At 40.8% G+C, this 17584-nt stretch overlaps 1 protein-coding gene across 2 annotated transcripts in view; it reads right to left on the reverse strand.

Annotated features, from left to right (window-relative positions):
• HECW1 (HECT, C2 and WW domain containing E3 ubiquitin protein ligase 1) overlaps positions 1–17584 on the reverse strand; it is a 262306-nt gene that overhangs the window by 100825 nt on the left and 143897 nt on the right. For both annotated transcript variants that reach the window (XM_040590899.1, XM_040590900.1), the window contains one exon: positions 4722–4797. In XM_040590899.1, coding sequence (XP_040446833.1) covers positions 4722–4797 — 76 coding nt within the window. The remainder of the gene's footprint in view (positions 1–4721; positions 4798–17584) is intronic.

The raw sequence follows: 17584 nt of genomic DNA on the forward strand, positions 1-17584 counted from the left end.
CAGGGTGCTAGTATGTCAGTGTTTCTTCTGTAGAGTGCGCTTTGTAAAACTTGACCAGAACAAGCAGGACCTATCTCAGAAGGTAGCAGCTCATCTACTATAGTAAGCTAACCAAGATGTAGTGGGGGCTTCAGTGGAATGAACAAGAAAACTCTGCTTGCTCAGGATTCAACAGGAGGCACACATGTACTGCCTCTCAGCTATGTGCTTTTAAAGCAATAGAAATTATTTTAGCTACTAGCAGTGTAATAACCTTTCAGCAGTAAGCACAGCAATATTGCATTGGTCTGGAAATGCCAATTTGATTCATGCAGCAGTATCTGATACTAAAATTTACTGTAAGGGAAGTGAGCATGGATGAACAGAAGTATTGCATCTGGCAATAGATTTTAAGAAGCAAATATGAAAGAATTTTAGAAAACAAACAGTAATGTGCAGTGATGGGAAGCCTTAAAATCCAACATAGCAAAATAACATGGGGGAATTGAGAAAGATACTATATAATGTACAACAGATACCAAATTGATCAGCTACTGAATGAGGTTCTGCAACTGGTGATATGCAAGAGATTAAATCGGATAATTAAAGTGGTTCTTTCTGCTCTCAGAAATCTACAATTCTATAGACAGACTCCAGTTTCCTCCTAAAAAAGAATGTAAGAAAGAATTGGCTGGTGTAGTTGCACAAGAAGGTGTTTAAAGATCTGAGATGTAAAAAAAAATAATAATCTAAGTGGAGCAGATAAGCCAAACATTTCTGTCACATAAGGCTCCCAGGCAAATATTAAAGACAGAGGAAAAGAGGAGAAAATTATTTTTCTAGCTGGAAATGCTATAGGGGAAAAAGCAAGGGATTCTCATTTGTGTAAGGAAGGGGCAGCAGAGGTTTCAGGAAGAAAATAGGTCTATGAATAAATGAAAAGGAGTAGAGAAATTAATTATTCAAAAATGGCTGAAAGACAGGCTACCTTTTTAATTGCCTTCATTAAGAAGGAAAACACAAAAAAAGCCTGAACAGCTAATGTGAACAGCTTAACACAGGGAGTTTTTATCACTGCAAGCGATTAACCACTGGAGCAAAGTACCATCTCTTGGTATTCTCAGATCCAAGACTGCACACCTGTCTGTAAGGTACGTCTGAGTCTAACTCAAACTAAGCTCCACACCATGGAGCAACATGGCCTGTGGTATATAGGATAGTTGAATTCAAAGCCTTTTAAGCCTTTAAAAATGTTCGTTTAAAGCACTGCAATACTTTGTAGGCACAGGTGTACTGGAGGTGGTAGAAAGTCACCTCACCTTCGCACAAGCTCTGACAGGTAAGAAAAAGTTGAATGATTAGTAACTTGGGTTTAGATAGAATACATCTGGGCAAGTTAGCTTGAGTTGGGGAGGGCAGAAGAGTAGGTAGGTTTATAACAGTATTAAACAAACAACAAATTCGGTGGCTAGAACTCTGTCACCAGGATTTCAAAAAAAGGCTGGAAAATAAAGTGTATTATACATCTGCTTTCTGATCAAGCATTTCATGGTAACTACTATTGTCAAAGTGATCCTTAGTAGACCTAATACTATTTTGAGTTCTGATTTATACTCTAACTTCCATAAACTGACAACTGATATTGCCTGAATGTCTGGCCTGAAAGCCACATAAAAACAACTAACAGTACTTCTCAGAGAGGTGTGATGAGGAATAAATGCCTGAATGTTTGTGGAATATTCAGATCTTCCGGTCATTTGTTCCACAAGAACACTTACAAATACAGAGTGTGCAAATGCATGAGATATGTGAAATATCAAAGCTTGAAAAATTTTATTTGATGCAACATATAGCTAGGAGGTATATCATGCAAACCTCATGGTAACACTTTCTATATATACCAGCCAACAGAATAGTTTCACGGGCTTCCAGCAAAAGTGTTACACTGATGTTAGACCACGAACCTTCAGTGAAGTGGCTGGTACATCTTGGGAAGTTTAGCACATTTCTTCTTTCTGTACTTTCTGCGAGAAAGCTCTAACACTTTCAGCCACCTTATCAGAAGTGTGACATTCACTGGTAAAAGCAGAAAAGTCATGTCGGAAAGTAAATGCAAAGGGACTGCAGAGCCTTCCTTAAAGACTGTATTTAATCTAGCTCAATTAGGCTTCCAATATTCCTCTAGGTATTTTAAATAATGAAAGCTATAATAATACACTTATCATATAAATGACTAAGAAGCTTAATCATGGGAAATTATCTTTTTTTGAGATCAGTGTTGCTAGTGAACCTATTAATCTGAACCAACCTTTCACAGGACCAACTTCCAGTCTCCAAAGGAATAAATACAAAGAAAACAAACCTCCTACTGACGTAAATGCAAACTCTCAGCTATTTCTGTTCTCAAGATGCTAGCCATCTCCTTTTGCTTTGAAGCATCAGTTCACACTTTTTCCTTTGTCTGCCATTTTTATTCAGGCCAGAAATCTTTTCTCAGGCAAAACTTTCAGTGAAACCAGTTGGATTTTGTTCAAGCAAATACTAAATACAACTACAAAAAGAATAAAGCACTCTGTCACCAACTTTTAGAAAGAATTTTTCTGCACAGTTCATTTTAACATAGGGTCTCACTGGAGTGTCAGGCAACAGAGCAAGCAGCACAGGTAAAATGAACCGATGTAGTTCAGCATTTCTTGGGATTTGGCCTACTTTGAGATTTTTCTTTTCCATCCTAATATTTTTTTTCTTTTTAATAATTGATATGGTAGAAGGCATAGCTCTTCTCACATTCTTCAGATGCTAAACTGCTTATGTCACAATGTCTCTGTGTTGGGCAGCACCTAACACAATGGTCCCCAGTCAGACTAATGGTCTTACACTTCTTTTGTTTTTTAATTACAACTAAAGCAACCATAATTTGGAAACCTAACTTTTAAGTAATAACACTAAAGGTGACAGTATATCAAAAAATTAGATATTGAAAAGGAGAAGTCTGTATGAGCTGAAAGGACTTGTGACAATAGGTAAGCCACTGCTGCAACAGTAGTGCAAATGGAAAGGAATCCCAGTTCCTTCTGATGCCTCTGGAAGGCCTGGCTTGATTTACATTTTATTAGCTAGCATAAGCAGGTATAGGAATAGCAATAACTTTACTTTGAAGGAGACAACAACTTTTTTTGTTGTTAAATTGACTAAGAAGGTAATAAATAAATCCTTGTGACATGTTGATCTGTTAATTTCAGAGAGACTGAAATCGAGCTATTTTGATACTAAGGATTTTTTTTGATAAAATAATTGTGAACCGCACTCAAAGACTTTCAAATGCCTGGCTGTGATGATGTTGTTAATATGGTTGTGATAAAAATGTAAATGAATTGCTTGTGAACCACTAGAATAATATATCCCAAATATATTACAAGGTACAGTCTTTGTATACTTTGAATCAAGCTGTAAATCAGATAGTTTAGTTTACAAAAGGGCCCATGGAGACAACATTATTTAGCAATTTCAATTTATTACTCTTAACATCTCTTGGTCTACTAGGCCAAAGAATCTGACAGAATGAAAAATTTAACCAATTCTGGTCATCAATTTCTGTGTAAGATTATCTAAGAACATTTAAAAAACAACCATTAACTCTACTCCTTTATTTCTGTTGAGTTAAACCCGTGGTTTTATTAAATTGATGTGACCGAGTGGGTGCCCAGTGTCCAACCCGGCAAAATGTGTTAGAAGAGCCTCATTTAATGTCAGTCTAGCCTGCCACATAGCATATAAAACCTCAAGAACCACACTGGCCACCTAATTTGGAAAAGCACTGATTTGCACGCTTAATATTAAAGAGATATGGAAGTTCTAGATTACTTTAACACAACTTAGAGGAAAGCTTGAAATAATTATACAGCCAAACCAACCATGTAATGTGATGCTTGTCCAAGTGTAGGACTTGTTACAGAAAGGCCTATGGCTGTAAAAACTTCGAACCACAGTAACTTTTTTTTCTCTGTATTACTTCCTCAACAAATTTCCAAGTCAAGTTCAACATCTTTATCTTCCAGGAGCTAAAAACATGGAAACCAAGTAGCAAGCATAAAATTCCAAAATGAGAACCTTGCTCACAACTACTCTTTTGACAAACGGATTTACAGATTGTTTTTACCAAACCCAGATCAAATGGTCTGTAGCTGCTTCATGGAACCATATTAGGCCTTTAAAACCTGCAGTGACATGCGAAGTGACGAGGCTGAACATTCTTCAGAGAACTTGGAGGAGCAAGAGCAGTCTTGGGGCTCAAGAAGTCTGGGAGTCACTGCTGAGCGATACAGACAAGCTTGTGAACCATGGCTCATGAATCTGCCTCGGGTCCAGACCAAGACGGTGGAATGTGCTCTCCAAGAAACAGAGGACTACCACAAATTATATTTTGCTCTGTAAGGCACATGCCTTTGATCTGGCTTTCCCTGACCTACGTGTATAGCACCACATTTAATCATAAACAGGAAAACCAAACACGGCCTCAAAACTGTACTTGGAGAAGACACTTCAGCACATAGCTCTCATTGAAGGAAGAGAGTGTGGCAATAGCCACAAATATTAATTCTCTGTCTCACCATTACTTCTAGCGCAACAGGCAAAAAATCCATGCTTAAATGTATACATACATACACACGTACATGAAAGGGTTTAGTAACTTCAGTTTCCCACCCTCTGGGCTTAAAAATTCCACATCAGCAGAGACTTACCTGACAATGAAAAACTTATCAGTCTCCTGCTTCCTTGTCCCTGGATTGAATCTTCATTGGTGATGCTTTTAAAAATCTGCTGGAAGAGAAATAATGGTGAGAGAATTTTCCAATAACTCTTGAATAGACCAATTGCTTAATAACTGTCTTTAATACAGATTCTTAGTTTTACAATGAAGAATTAATGAGATGACCATTAATCAAAATGATGTTTTTATCTAGGAAATAATTTAACCACTAGTGGACTAAGTCATCCCTTCCTGAGACTCTTCCTTAAGAAAACACAATGATATGAAAATACTACTGTAATTTTAATATAGCAGTTCCTCACCCAAAAAGAAACTGCCTATTAAACAGGAGGTAAAAGTAGCACATAAGGATGGGGATGTTGCTGTCATCTCTAAAAACAACTTCTATCTTTATAATGTCTTATTACTAGTTACTTATTACAAGAAGATCTTGTTCCAGAAAGTTTATTACATACATGTGAGAAAGACTTCTGAGAGCTTACTAATACTCTGCAAAAAAACCCAACTGTGAATTATAATAACTATAAGCATCGAGGGTGATTTGGAAGAAAAAAACACCTTAAAAAGCCATCTGTAGATGACCCTTCGTACTCCACAGTTTAGGTTGTAATGTCAGTCTTTGGTTCAGCAAGTTTACTGGTGGGCTGCTATTTGCAAATCGGGACCCAGAGCTACCTTCTGGCCATGATCAGAACTGGGAAGCAAGAACACCTTTGAGCCAGTGTCTGGGGCATCAGCAGGAACCCACTATCAGCAGTTTTCACTGCTGTTCCCCTGAACACAGCGGAGGAGATACCATCGGGAGTCAGGCTCCAAGTTCAGCAGGGAGGTGGTGCTACTATTACTACCTCCCACGGACTCTGGAGTAAAATCAAGTGCCACTCTGCTCCCGGGAAGCCACAGCTCCCTTCCACTCTTGCTGTTCGGTTTCAGGCAAAAAAAGAAAACCAGTATTTATGCAGCGAAGTTCCAATTTCTGCCAGGAAAGAGTAACTGAATCCCACTCAGCTGTGACTCATTGCTCAGTGTATTAAATATTGTGTATTCAACCTTAACTTCGAAAACAAGCTGCTCTTGCCCCCAGAGAGTGCAAAACCTGGGCAAGGGGGCACTGCAGCCCAGCTAGCAGGGATTAAAGAGCAAGCACAGCTGGCAGGTCAAGACACCGATGAGGCCTAAATCATAAATATAAAGCTTGAAAATGGGTACCATTATAAAAAAAAATGGGGTCTGTTGCATTTGACTTTTTGTCATAATAATTTTGTTTCTTACAGACTGTTTAAAAGAGTACCGAGCAGAGTGGGACTATCAGCAAATTCCGGTAGAAACATCCTTATTGGATCACAGCTAATTAGTTGCAATTGTACTTTTGGCCTTCTCAGATAAACATACATTTCAATATATTTATTGAAGCCACCACTGGTTTCTGGATAGAGACACGTTTAAATCAGAATATTTTATGTGACTATGATAATTCTATGACAAGAACTCAGTAACCTTTACCAGCTGAAGCTGTGATCCCACCAAGAAACGTCATTTCCTTGTCAGGATGTATTTTTCATACTACATCACTGCCTGACATTTATTACACATTATCTTTAATGCTTTACTACTTATGATTTTTTCATGATTTTGTACAGAACAGTAACTGGGCCAACCAACCCAGATATGTGTACATTTGCAAAACATGCTTTTTCCCAGCCCTTAAACATTTCTCTGGGTTTTTTATATCTGCCATGAAATCAGTATGAACAGTTTAACAGTCTATGCTTTGAACAGATTGGGGTGGATCTGGTGGGGTCCTGCAAATACCCACAACACTTAAAAATATGTTGCTGTTAAATGACCCTTTTGGGGCCATATCTACATTAGGGAAATACTATCGAGACAGTTATACCAGAGTATCATCATGAATCCTGATATAGGCAAAGCATCACCAGCACAGCCAAAGCTGCACAGGCAAAGCCTGGCTTTATACAAAGAGAGTAGCAGCGTGTCCAGCCCCATAGGAGAAATAATAACAACAACAAAAATATTTATGTGCTCCTAAAGGTACCCCACACTGTCTGGTGAGGTGCTCACCCTTAGTCACACAGTTACGGGGCCTAAAAACCAGCCCTGCTTCATAAACAAATTGCATATTCCATAGTTTATCCTAGTGTAACTCTCCAAGATGTGACATTACATCAAAACGCTAGGCATTTTGATAACATCTAGCACTTCACCTTAGTAATCAGAAACACACCACAACACTTTTTTGAAGCTTTTCCAATTTTCATGCTGTCCACGCAGCTGAGAAAGGGAATGCACAGGAGAAAAGCTGAGGGAGAGAGGCACCTGTTGTTGGGCTGACACCTGGGATGCACCATCAAAAACTTCACACAACTGAGCCAAACACCTCTACTAACCCAAACCTCTGCTCCTCATCCTCCAGTGGCCTGCCACCCTCCACATGTATACATGGCACCTTCTCACCCAAAATACAGGTCTTCAGGCATGGCAGGGCACATGCCAGAGGGGCTTAAGAGCAGGTAGACGCCCTACCTCAAAGGAAGGAGCAATTTTGCATGAACATACCCAGGGAAGGATATTAAGAAAGTAGGGAAAGCGATTATACTTCTAATATTGGTGTTTCAAGGAGCTGGGAGGAAGGGAGGAATTCCTGACAGGAAGTCCGATTTTCTGAAAATCAGAAAAAGCTACTTGCTGCAGTTTGGAATCACGGTTTTCTAAAGCAATACCAGACTGTCCGCAGTAGTGAAGACAAGGCTAAGAGCACTTGATGCCGGGCAGGGTAAAGGAGAGTGTGTGGTCAGCAGCACTCTCCAGCCACCAAACCAACTGCAATTTGTAGCATCTTGAGGCATGGGATGGCAAAGTGCACGGGTCATACTCTTCCTGCTTGCCATTTATCATGAGAGAAATCCAGACGGATTTTAGTGGCTGCAACATAATTACGCTGGGATTTTTGTCACTGTAAGTAAACCTTGTATTTAGTCATCAGGACGTAAAAAACCCTCTGTCTTCTCAACTGCCATTTAAAACATGGTTAGCTGACAGAAAGACAACATTTGTCTCATCACTTGATATGTTATGGACTTGAAGTCCTTGGTACAAAAGGGCACAAATGTGATTTTCCCTCAATAACTGTGGTGCTCTTTTATACCCTTGAAGTGAGAGCTCAGTCTGAATTAGTTTAACATTTTTGTTTAGAATGTCACGTTTGCACATTGTGCAGTCCAGCCTAATTATTTTGCAAGTCCTGCCAATACGGAACGGGATGAATATGCTGTTATTACATGCTTCTGTCATATCTGGACATGAAGAGATGGGATGTGAGCTGCAACTTCAAGCCTAGCTGAATCTCTCAGAATTCTAACTAAAGGCTTCCTGAAACAGGTTCCAATCTCCTTTCGTTTTTCTTGCTTGTAACAGAGCTGGTGTCATTGCCACTGATAGGAGTGCATGCACTCAAGCAGTTAGAGTAGTATTGGTGCTTCCTTTAAAATACTCTCTAGTAAACACACACTGTAAAATCTCCTTCTGTTCTGCTACTGAGTTTCCCAACTTCTGAAGCATGGCAGAAGACAACAGCCAGAGCCTGTGACAGCTATCTGCGAAACATGGGGAAGTGCCTGAGACCAGGTCCAAGCCTCTCGAGACTTGCTGAGATCAAGAAAAGGTCCACGTTTGGTAGGGCTTCTCATTTTTTTCAGTAGAGAGAAAAGAGAAAGCAGAAGGAGATGACTGAAAGCTAAAAATAACACAGTCTTGTCCTAGTATCACTTTTCCTTATGAGTAGTTCCTGCAAACGCTGGAGGGAAGTTATGTGACCCTGAAGAAGAAAGGAGGCAGGCTTCAAACTAGCAAATGGAGCTCTTGAGACTTCCTCCCTCTTTAGCCATGGTATGCGTTATGAAAAAAAAAATAAAAAATCAAAACACCACAAATCTTTAGAAATCTCAGAGTCCTACAGTCTATCAGACCTAGGTGAAATTCTGAGTGCATCGCTAAAAATTTGTCTAAGCAGAAGCTAAGAAATAGAGACTCTCATGGCTAATTAAAAATATCTCCTAAAATACCTTACCCTTCACTAGTCTATCTAGATATGCGGAAGAGTAAGGACAACCCTCTTGCTCCTGGAAGTGAAGTGGCTTACAGGGCAAACCTCGGGTGCCCCTGTTCTGCCTGCCTGTACCTCTAGGTTATGAGGCAAAAACTTTTGGACAAACGTACAGTGTGTGAAAGCAGGTCTGGAAGAATCTGTAACTATGTTTGCCTGGTGCTGTACTAGAAAATCTGCTTTTGGGCACCACAGTGACCAGTACAGTACAGTGTGCTGGTAAAATGTGCCTTGTACCAAGTCTCTTTTAGCATGTTTATATATTGTGCAGCCCAATTTAATTATTTTAGAGTCCTGCTGATATGAAAAAGGATTAATGTGATTTTATTACATGCTTCTACCATGGCTGGACATGTGTAGCTGAAAAATACAAGCACTTAGTCCTTTTCCAGCAGACAGCACAGGAAAACACTGCTATGCCTTAATCTTAATGTACCCTAATCCACTTTCCTCTTCAGAAGGGCATTTTTGATTCAAATCACAAGTGAAAAATAGCGTCAACTCAGTCCCAAATTATGCATCAGCAAACAGAAAAAGTATTGCTAGATGTGTCAGAGCTAAAGACACTCTGTTGCAGGGCTAGGGGGAGAGATAGGCTGTATAGTAACTGCCTGAATTACGCTTGCTTCAAGCTCTAGTTCTTTGTTCTCTGCTTTTCAAGAGCACTAAACTTGCCTGCAGATTTAAAGCAAAATAAATAAGGTTAATAGCCTGAATTCAACAAGAGCAAAAGAAGCAGCTGATGCTTTGTCCCCTGTCTCCTTCTATCTGTTTGTATCCCTTAGTTCATCTGAGATACGAGTCCAAAACTGCCCAGTGCAACACAGGGGCAGAGTACCAGTTTCCACTCTGTACAGCTTTCCTGATATCAGTTTAAATCACCTTGGAACTATTGTTTTAACAGATCTATCTGTACATATCACAGGTGTCAAGAAGAGTTCCTCAAAAAATTGTTCTCCCCTAAGCTAGCCCTGTTGGCTTTTACTATTGCCCTCTTGATTTCACTGAACTCTTAACAGTAGGAAAACTCTCTAAGCAAGTGGAAAAAGGCTTACGTTTTCCTGCATCTTTCCACAGTAAAAGAATATAAGACATCATTCCAAGTTCACGCTTCATATTCTGCCATCCTTTTTAGAGAGGGAATTCCTCAGTAGATCTGCAACTAGGTGAATACTTCCATTTCCTCCCAAGTGCTGCATTTGAAAAGAAACAGTTTTGGAAAAAGATTGATGACATAAATACAGACTAAATAAATGCTTCCTTTCTCTCCATCACTTGACTTCTTCCACATCTTGGGAACACAGGGCACACACGGGGATGTAAGGGGCCAACTAACAAAAGGAGCAAACAGAGGCCTGAGCTCCGTGACTGTCACTCACAGAATTATGGCTATAATCCCAGGCACCACTTTGAAAATCTAGCCCTAATTAGTGGCAGTGCTTTAGCTACAACCCTCGCTCTGTTCACAGAATTATCCAGCTCTTGAATGTAATATATTCCAGTTATCCTGTTAGCTCGTTAAGCCACTGTGCTGGCACTGTAGTATTTTTCTGTCAGGTATTTCCAAACAGCAGCCAGTTTCTCCAGCAGCAGCCTAACTCCCTGCTGGGCTCTCTGCAGCTGGCTCATGGTCCTGAAGGACTGTGACCACCCACACGCAGAGCTTTCCCTGCATGTCATGGTTAGCACCATTCCAGCCTTGCAATACACCACCTTCTCAAAGCCATTCCCTAATTAAAAGGGAGAATATGCCTTTTGCAGGCACATGGCAATTGCCCTCTGTCTGCAGAAAGCTCCTTTTGCCTCATCTTGCAGCTCTGCGTGTTGATTAATTCATTTATTCCCAAGAGAATGGAGTTTTTCGTTCCAAAAACTTTTCTCCCAGAAATCCCTACCAAAAGGTAGCAAGGAAGCGAGTAAACATTTTTTTTTTTAGGTTTTTTTTTTTCCCCTCATTGAAAATGTTACAAATTCCTTCAGGAGATTCCAGATAAATTCTGGCAGCCAAACTAAATTAACAGAAAAGATTGCTGCTTACTATCATCAGTAAAGTCCTCTGGAAGGCAACTAGCAACAGGCTTACGATGAGAGGTCGTTCAGTGACAGTATGTACCAAGTGTATGAGGTCTCCATGTTGGCATGAAGATATTTCTCATTCCCTACCCTACCCTACTTGGGTAGAATGCTATTTCAGCATAACCAGAAGCTAGAATAGCAATGTTAAGAGAAACCACTTCCAATTAAAACAAAATTGAGGATCAAGGCAACAAAGCACTATCTCCCACAGACTCCAATGTCTTTTTCTTCCAAAATTTTATTAGATCCAGCTTTTTAATTGTTTCAACAGTTCTGCCTGATAAACTTCAGCTGTCCTTCGGCAGCACAAGAAAAGCTTTGATTAGAGATTCTGATCTTTCTTCGCTCTTCGAAACTTCATTTAAATAAACTCAGATTTTCAGATACTTAAACACAGTCACACATGCATATGGATAGGCTTTGGGTTGTACTTTCTGGGTCAATGGCTGGACTAATCCAAGTAGCAGCCGTTTTTTCTTTATACATAGTAAACTTCTGGGAGGACTGTGTTCTGCAGCATATCTCACCAACTGCTCACACGTTGGCTCTGAGGCTGCACACTAGCTGATGCCAGCGACCCTTAAAGCACTCAGCAAATCTAAAGTAGTCCAAAGGATGACAGTAGTTTACAGCCCCAATGTGCAAAAGAAACTCTGGGTGAGGTAGCAGGGAAGAAGGCTCCTTGCAGTTGCTAAACAGCTTTGTGCTTCCCAGAGACCAGCATCCAGAACACAGCCTCTAAGGAAATCTGGGTTTATGGTCAGACTTACATCAGGCAGCTGCCTAATGCAGGACAGCACTGGCCCTGTAAACCTGACAGGTCCACACACAGAGCATCAATGTGCTTTAGGACTCTGACAGCAAGAACTGCTTGTAAACATTAGCCTCTCAGGAACAGCTAGGCAAGATCCTACAGCCCACTGAAATCGCTGGGAGGTATGCCTTGACAGGTGAGCCAGGTCCATTGGGCACTGTTTGGATCCTGTAATTCTGCATAAAATTTGCCCCTGTAGACTCCAAATTCAAACTTGTCAAGAAAACATTATATTAGGAGAACTAAAAAATTGCTGCTAACACCTCTTCTCTTTGCACTATGAAATGACAAGAATGATTAAAACATAGGGCCTGTACAATGGTAATACCCTAAATTCTGACACATCCACGGTGTGTGTGGAATGCAGGAAACTGCGTTAGACAGCAGTTCATACTTCCAGTCCACCTTCATCAGAGCTTCAGAAATTCCTCACTCTCCTAACGTAGTTTGGCTGGGGTAAGTATGTAGATGAGTAATGCTCACATGTGTGAGAGACAACCATATCCTTCAGCTAAGCTGTATTTGAAGAACAGCTCAACGCATTCGTCTTGCTGTCAAAGTGTCTGGACAAAGGAATTGAGTCAATGACCCTTTACGCCATAAAAGAAGCAGCAAGACAGTGAACAATGCCCATTCTTCTAAATGAATGTCCCAAACAGCAATTCACTATGAATACCATTATTTCCAGAACTGAGTTACAGACCCTTTACTTTCAACCTTGAATTCTACTTTCGGCAGAAATGAGTCAACTGTAGAGATTTATAGTTTGATTTTAAAAGCAGAGCAATATCTGCTACTTCAAATGTTCCTTGATCTTGCTGAATTACTAATAAAACATTTCACTCCACAAAGCATTTTTCTAGTTATGATGGCATAGAAATGCTGAAAAGGAAAAAAGTATTCTCCTTTTACAGTATCTTCAGCCACTTAGTTAATGCAGCCTTATTCACACCCAGTGTTTCTCCTCTGCACCTTTTGGGAGACCCAGTAGACCCAGCAGAAACTGCTTATCATATTTCAGTAAACCCATGGGGGCCTTTTTGTTTGCTTGTTTCTGTGGTTGTTTTTTTTTTATTTTTTCTCTTTTTTAAAATTGCCTTTGTTCTCCTATTTGGCTACTGCTGCCTACAGCATTCACTGTTTTTCTTAGGTTGCTGCTTTCTAGAGCAGCGGGTTTTAAAAAGTCAACGGCCTTGTCCAGTGAAGTGGACTTGTGGGAATACTGATTGTAATCAAACTGCTACAGAATAACCAATATTGGAAGAGATGTCCTGAAGTCACCTGACCGTTCAATCAAAGAAGGACCAACTTAGAGCAGGCTGCTCAGAGCCCTGTCCAGTTCAGCTTTGAGTATGTCCAAGGATGGAGATCCCACAAGCTCTCTGGGCAACCTGTTCTAATGCTTCACTACTGTCTCGAGAAAAAAAACTATTCCTGAGGTCTAATCAGAACGTCCTTTGTTGCAACCTGTGTCTATGGCCTGCTGTCATTTCATCATGCACTGTGAGAAGAGTCACTCTTTCCTGCAGTGTTCCATTAGGTAGTTAAAGGCATCAGCAACATTCCACCTAAGACTTCTCTTAACACCGAACAAATACGGCTCTCTCTGCTGCTCCTCATACGTAATGTCAATGACCAGTCTGAAGGGGTGAAGAAAACGGGGGGCCAGGCACATCCTGAAAAGGACTGTGGTGGGGTGTTACTTGAGGTATGGCAAAGGCTTCTGAGGAGAAGCAGCATTCACGTAATGTGGTCTCCAGTAACAGCTGAATTTGGAAAGCCTCATGAAGGGTTTGGCCTGCTGCATATTGGATGCGAAAGACTTCTGAACATAAAGTCACAAAATATGACAGGAGGGGAAAGGGATGTCAGCTAAACGCAGGAGTGCTGCTGCTACAGAGAAATCATTAACTATCATGTGTACAATTATATAATTCTTGTAGCTCTTAATAAATAAATCACATTTTATCAGCAACAGAGGTGTTTTCTGTTGCATGTGTCAGTTTTGATGAAAATCAGTGCACAATTCATCTCAAACACTTAAGATCATCTCATCCCTTCCTTCCTTCTTTGCCTGCACAGGCAGCCCCCACGCTCACTTGTCTGTAGCTGTTTAAGTGGTGACGGGCAAGGAGAGGAGAGCAGAGCTGGTCTGTTGCTGCTGCCATCGCTGGAGCTGGAAGCCAAGATGAGCAGAGGCTGGTGCTCCACCACAAGGCTGCCTTTCCAGCGGCAGCTCTCACTGCTCTCCTCTTTCCTGCATTAGCAGGAAAAAAACTTTCTTGGCCAACATCCAAAACTTTGGGCCACACGGAAGCAGGTCTGACCCCAGGCACCTTCTTGGACCATGCCCCCTTAACCAGTTGGAAAGAGACGAATAAGAGACACAACTTTCCCCCTCCCATCTTGGGGCAGGCTCTTCTGCCAGTCTACAGTGAGACATGAAGGATGACTGCTGAATCTGATAGTCAGTTTTGACCCCTCTGAAAGCGGTAAGAGTTTGGCCACTTACTTCATAGCATTAATATTTTATCCTCTGGTGCTACTGCATTACATATTCTTGAACTGCAGGACACTGAAGCAGCCTGTGCTGACCCCTTGTCAATGATGCATCACCCACAGTAGAAAGTGAGGACATCATGAGAGAGACTTGGCAGCTTCCCCCTCTGTTCCTCGCCCTCAAAGGCACAACTGAAAATAAATGTGCAAGCCCTGAGCATCCCTCACTGGCAGCAAGTCCAAAAAGCACGAAGACTCACAAGGTGTTACTGCATTGCGTAGAGGGAGGCAGCTGCAAAACCAGGGAACCTGCAAACTGAGCTCCAGACATAGCCACAGCTCACCCTCACAGCAAAGCAGGAGACACCTCACATGCCTGGGTGCACCTGGCAGCTTTGGTCACCCCACTTTGAGGCTCACACAGTGACTATCAGCCAGCTGGCTGGAAGGCAGCCAAGTGATCCTAAAGGCCAGTCGAGGCCAGAGGCCAGCATGCTTTTGAGGCAGCCTGGACCTCCTAATCAAGCTTTTCAAAACTGTGAAAGGAAGCAGCCAACAAAAACGTGAAAGAAATCAACTAGAAAAGGAAAGCAAAAGTAGAAAAAGAAAAGGGGAACCGAGAAAAGGCAAGGCTCTATAGAAGAAGGATGGAAAACAAAGAAAAGAGTAGTGGAGTATGCTATAAAAAAAGCAAGAAATTAATTTCTGAAATTTCAGACCTTCCACATCCTAAAATATTCCCTTCCTCCCTTTCAGACACATCTCAAAAAACCCAAACCAAACACAAAAAAAAACCATAAAAAACAACCAACCAAAAAAGTTCAACAACGATCAGTACAGCTTTGTTAGTACTCAAACCTGATGGCAGCAGCTTTCAAACTTGCCTGATGGTGAAGGTAAGTTAGACCCTTTGGGGAAAAATGAGAGAAATAAATAGGCTGCTAATAAAGCCAGGGTTTCCTGACAACTAGTGGCACGTCCAGACTTTTCCAGTATTCAGCTTAACTATTCCCATATAGCTGAATCAGCTGTATGGTAACAGATACTGGTTGCCCTCAAACATTTCACCTCTGGGATCACAGTCCCAGCACAGTTGTAGTCTGCTAGACAAAAGGTCATAAATGTGTTGGTACCTGGAAAACGGTCCATTATATGTTTTGTGAACTAAACTTTAACAACTGCCCGAGGTTAGTTAGGTAGTATGTGTGATGCTGGTGGTCCTTTGCTAAGAATATCAACTTACAGTCTAATTAATGTGGTTTATACTTACGTTCACCATGAAGTCCTACTGCATTGCCATTAGGGAAAAAAAGGCTTCAATGTAAATAAAAATCAGACCCATTGAGTAAAAGGGGAACTGTAAAAAACATTTAGTTTCTTTCCATCAGACTTTACAGATGTACGAATTTAAGCCTGCTTTTAAACTGGAGATATTAAGTGGGGAGGGGCTGCATGCTTTTGGAAAGGATGGAAACTTGCTTGTCTGAGAACTCAGCTAGCTAGCTGGGAAAAAAAACCCAGATATTTAATGGAAATGGAAAATATTTCTCCAGAGATTCAAGGACTAAAAATGAACAAAGAATTCAAAATTCAATTAAAGACATACTCTTACGCACATCTGCTGATACGTAACATACTGACCCACATCAATTTCCCCGTTTGAATCTCTTTTGTTCTTAATCTTTCATACAAGTAATAATTATAGCAAAAATGATTTAGAAAAGTATGCAATATTATGTAACTGTATTCCATCAGCAAAACTACGTTAAGGGAACATGATTATCCTGTTGAGCTCTTAGAAACCAGGAAATGTAAACCGAAAAGATAACTGTGAAGCATTAGGTCTGCTTCTTGATGATTATAAATTGCAATACTATTTTCTTTTTTTAGCTGTGCCTGATCATAACCTTTTCCCAATGTAACAATATAGACATATTTTTTGATCACCTGGGTTTTGCGAGAAGTATAGGAAATCCAAGATATACTTGAGATTCAGATAAAACATAAACCTAAAAGCTGAATCATCAGCAGAAAAATGGGAAACGCACAACTGAATAGTAAGAGTAGAAAATATGAGAAGAGAAAAAAAAAGCAGCTAAGTGGAAAAGATGACATGATTATGACACATGTGCAAATGGACACGAATAGACAAGAACATTTGTGCACACTACGCTTGAAGGCCAGATACCTGCAAGCACTGAGGTGTGCTGGGTTCTTGAAAAGCCTTTTAGCTTTCAGATACCACCTGCCCTTCTCTTTCACCTACTCATATTTGCATTGAAACAACCTTCAAGTTAATGCCGCAAACATTCAAAGTAACCTACAAATCCACAAGTTATAAATACAAGCAAGTTCACCTCACCGTTATCTCCGCAGTCATGTCTGCTGATTTTATGTAAGTTATCTGAGGGTATGGGTTATTTCAGGACAGATTTTAAGTACTGGTTACTTTTATAAAGAGTCATGCATTGTGAAATTAGAATAATGTTCTTCTCTCCTCAAATCTTCCTCCCCCCACCCCCACCCCCACCCCCCCCTCTTCCCAGGACTAAGGAAAGAAGACAAGGGAACAAAAGAAAGCTATTTCAAGAAAAAGTTAGTTAGTTTTCTCCTTTACATTGGCTGCTGGAAAATCCTTGGTTACTGAAAATCCAATCAGGACTAAAGTCAATGGCATCTATCAGCTCCATCAGAGATGAAACTTCATTGCAGGATTGCACACAGACGGGTTCAGTGCAGGCTGCAGATCTGCCTCTGCCAAGTTTTACGACCTTTCTTCCCCTCTGTGCATCTGACTGCATCTGGCTGCTGCTCTGAGGTAAAGTAATCCTCCCAGTGCCTTAAAACAGCCATGTTATGGAATGCTAGCTGCTGAAATCTGCTGAAAGTTGCTGAGTGAGAGATGGGGCATGCAATTGCCCACCTCAGCTTAAGTGCATACCTTGGCTTGTATTCAGATACAAGTTATATGGATATGCGGACACAAGAAGAGCACTTGTACCTAGTTCCCTGCTTTCCTCCCACCGTATCAGCTTCCCAGCTGGCCACAGGGAAGACAGAATCCTTTAGCTTAGGAATACGTGATTCCAACAAAATTTAAGTTTCATTTGTGGGTGGTTCAGAGACTTTATAATCTGTACATCTACCCAAGAATTTATCAGTGTTCTCAACTATGCATCATAGCAATGTAAAATTATACTTCCCGTTTGTTCAGCAAATTCACTGCTGATACATTCAGTTCATTTCTCATCTGTGTGTCCTAAACATTTCCCTCACATCTGTAAACCTGCAGGCTACTGCTCTGACTGCACCACAGAGCACA

The sequence above is a fragment of the Falco naumanni genome, chromosome 4, assembly GCF_017639655.2.
Source record: "Falco naumanni isolate bFalNau1 chromosome 4, bFalNau1.pat, whole genome shotgun sequence".
Classification (NCBI taxonomy): domain Eukaryota; kingdom Metazoa; phylum Chordata; class Aves; order Falconiformes; family Falconidae; genus Falco; species Falco naumanni.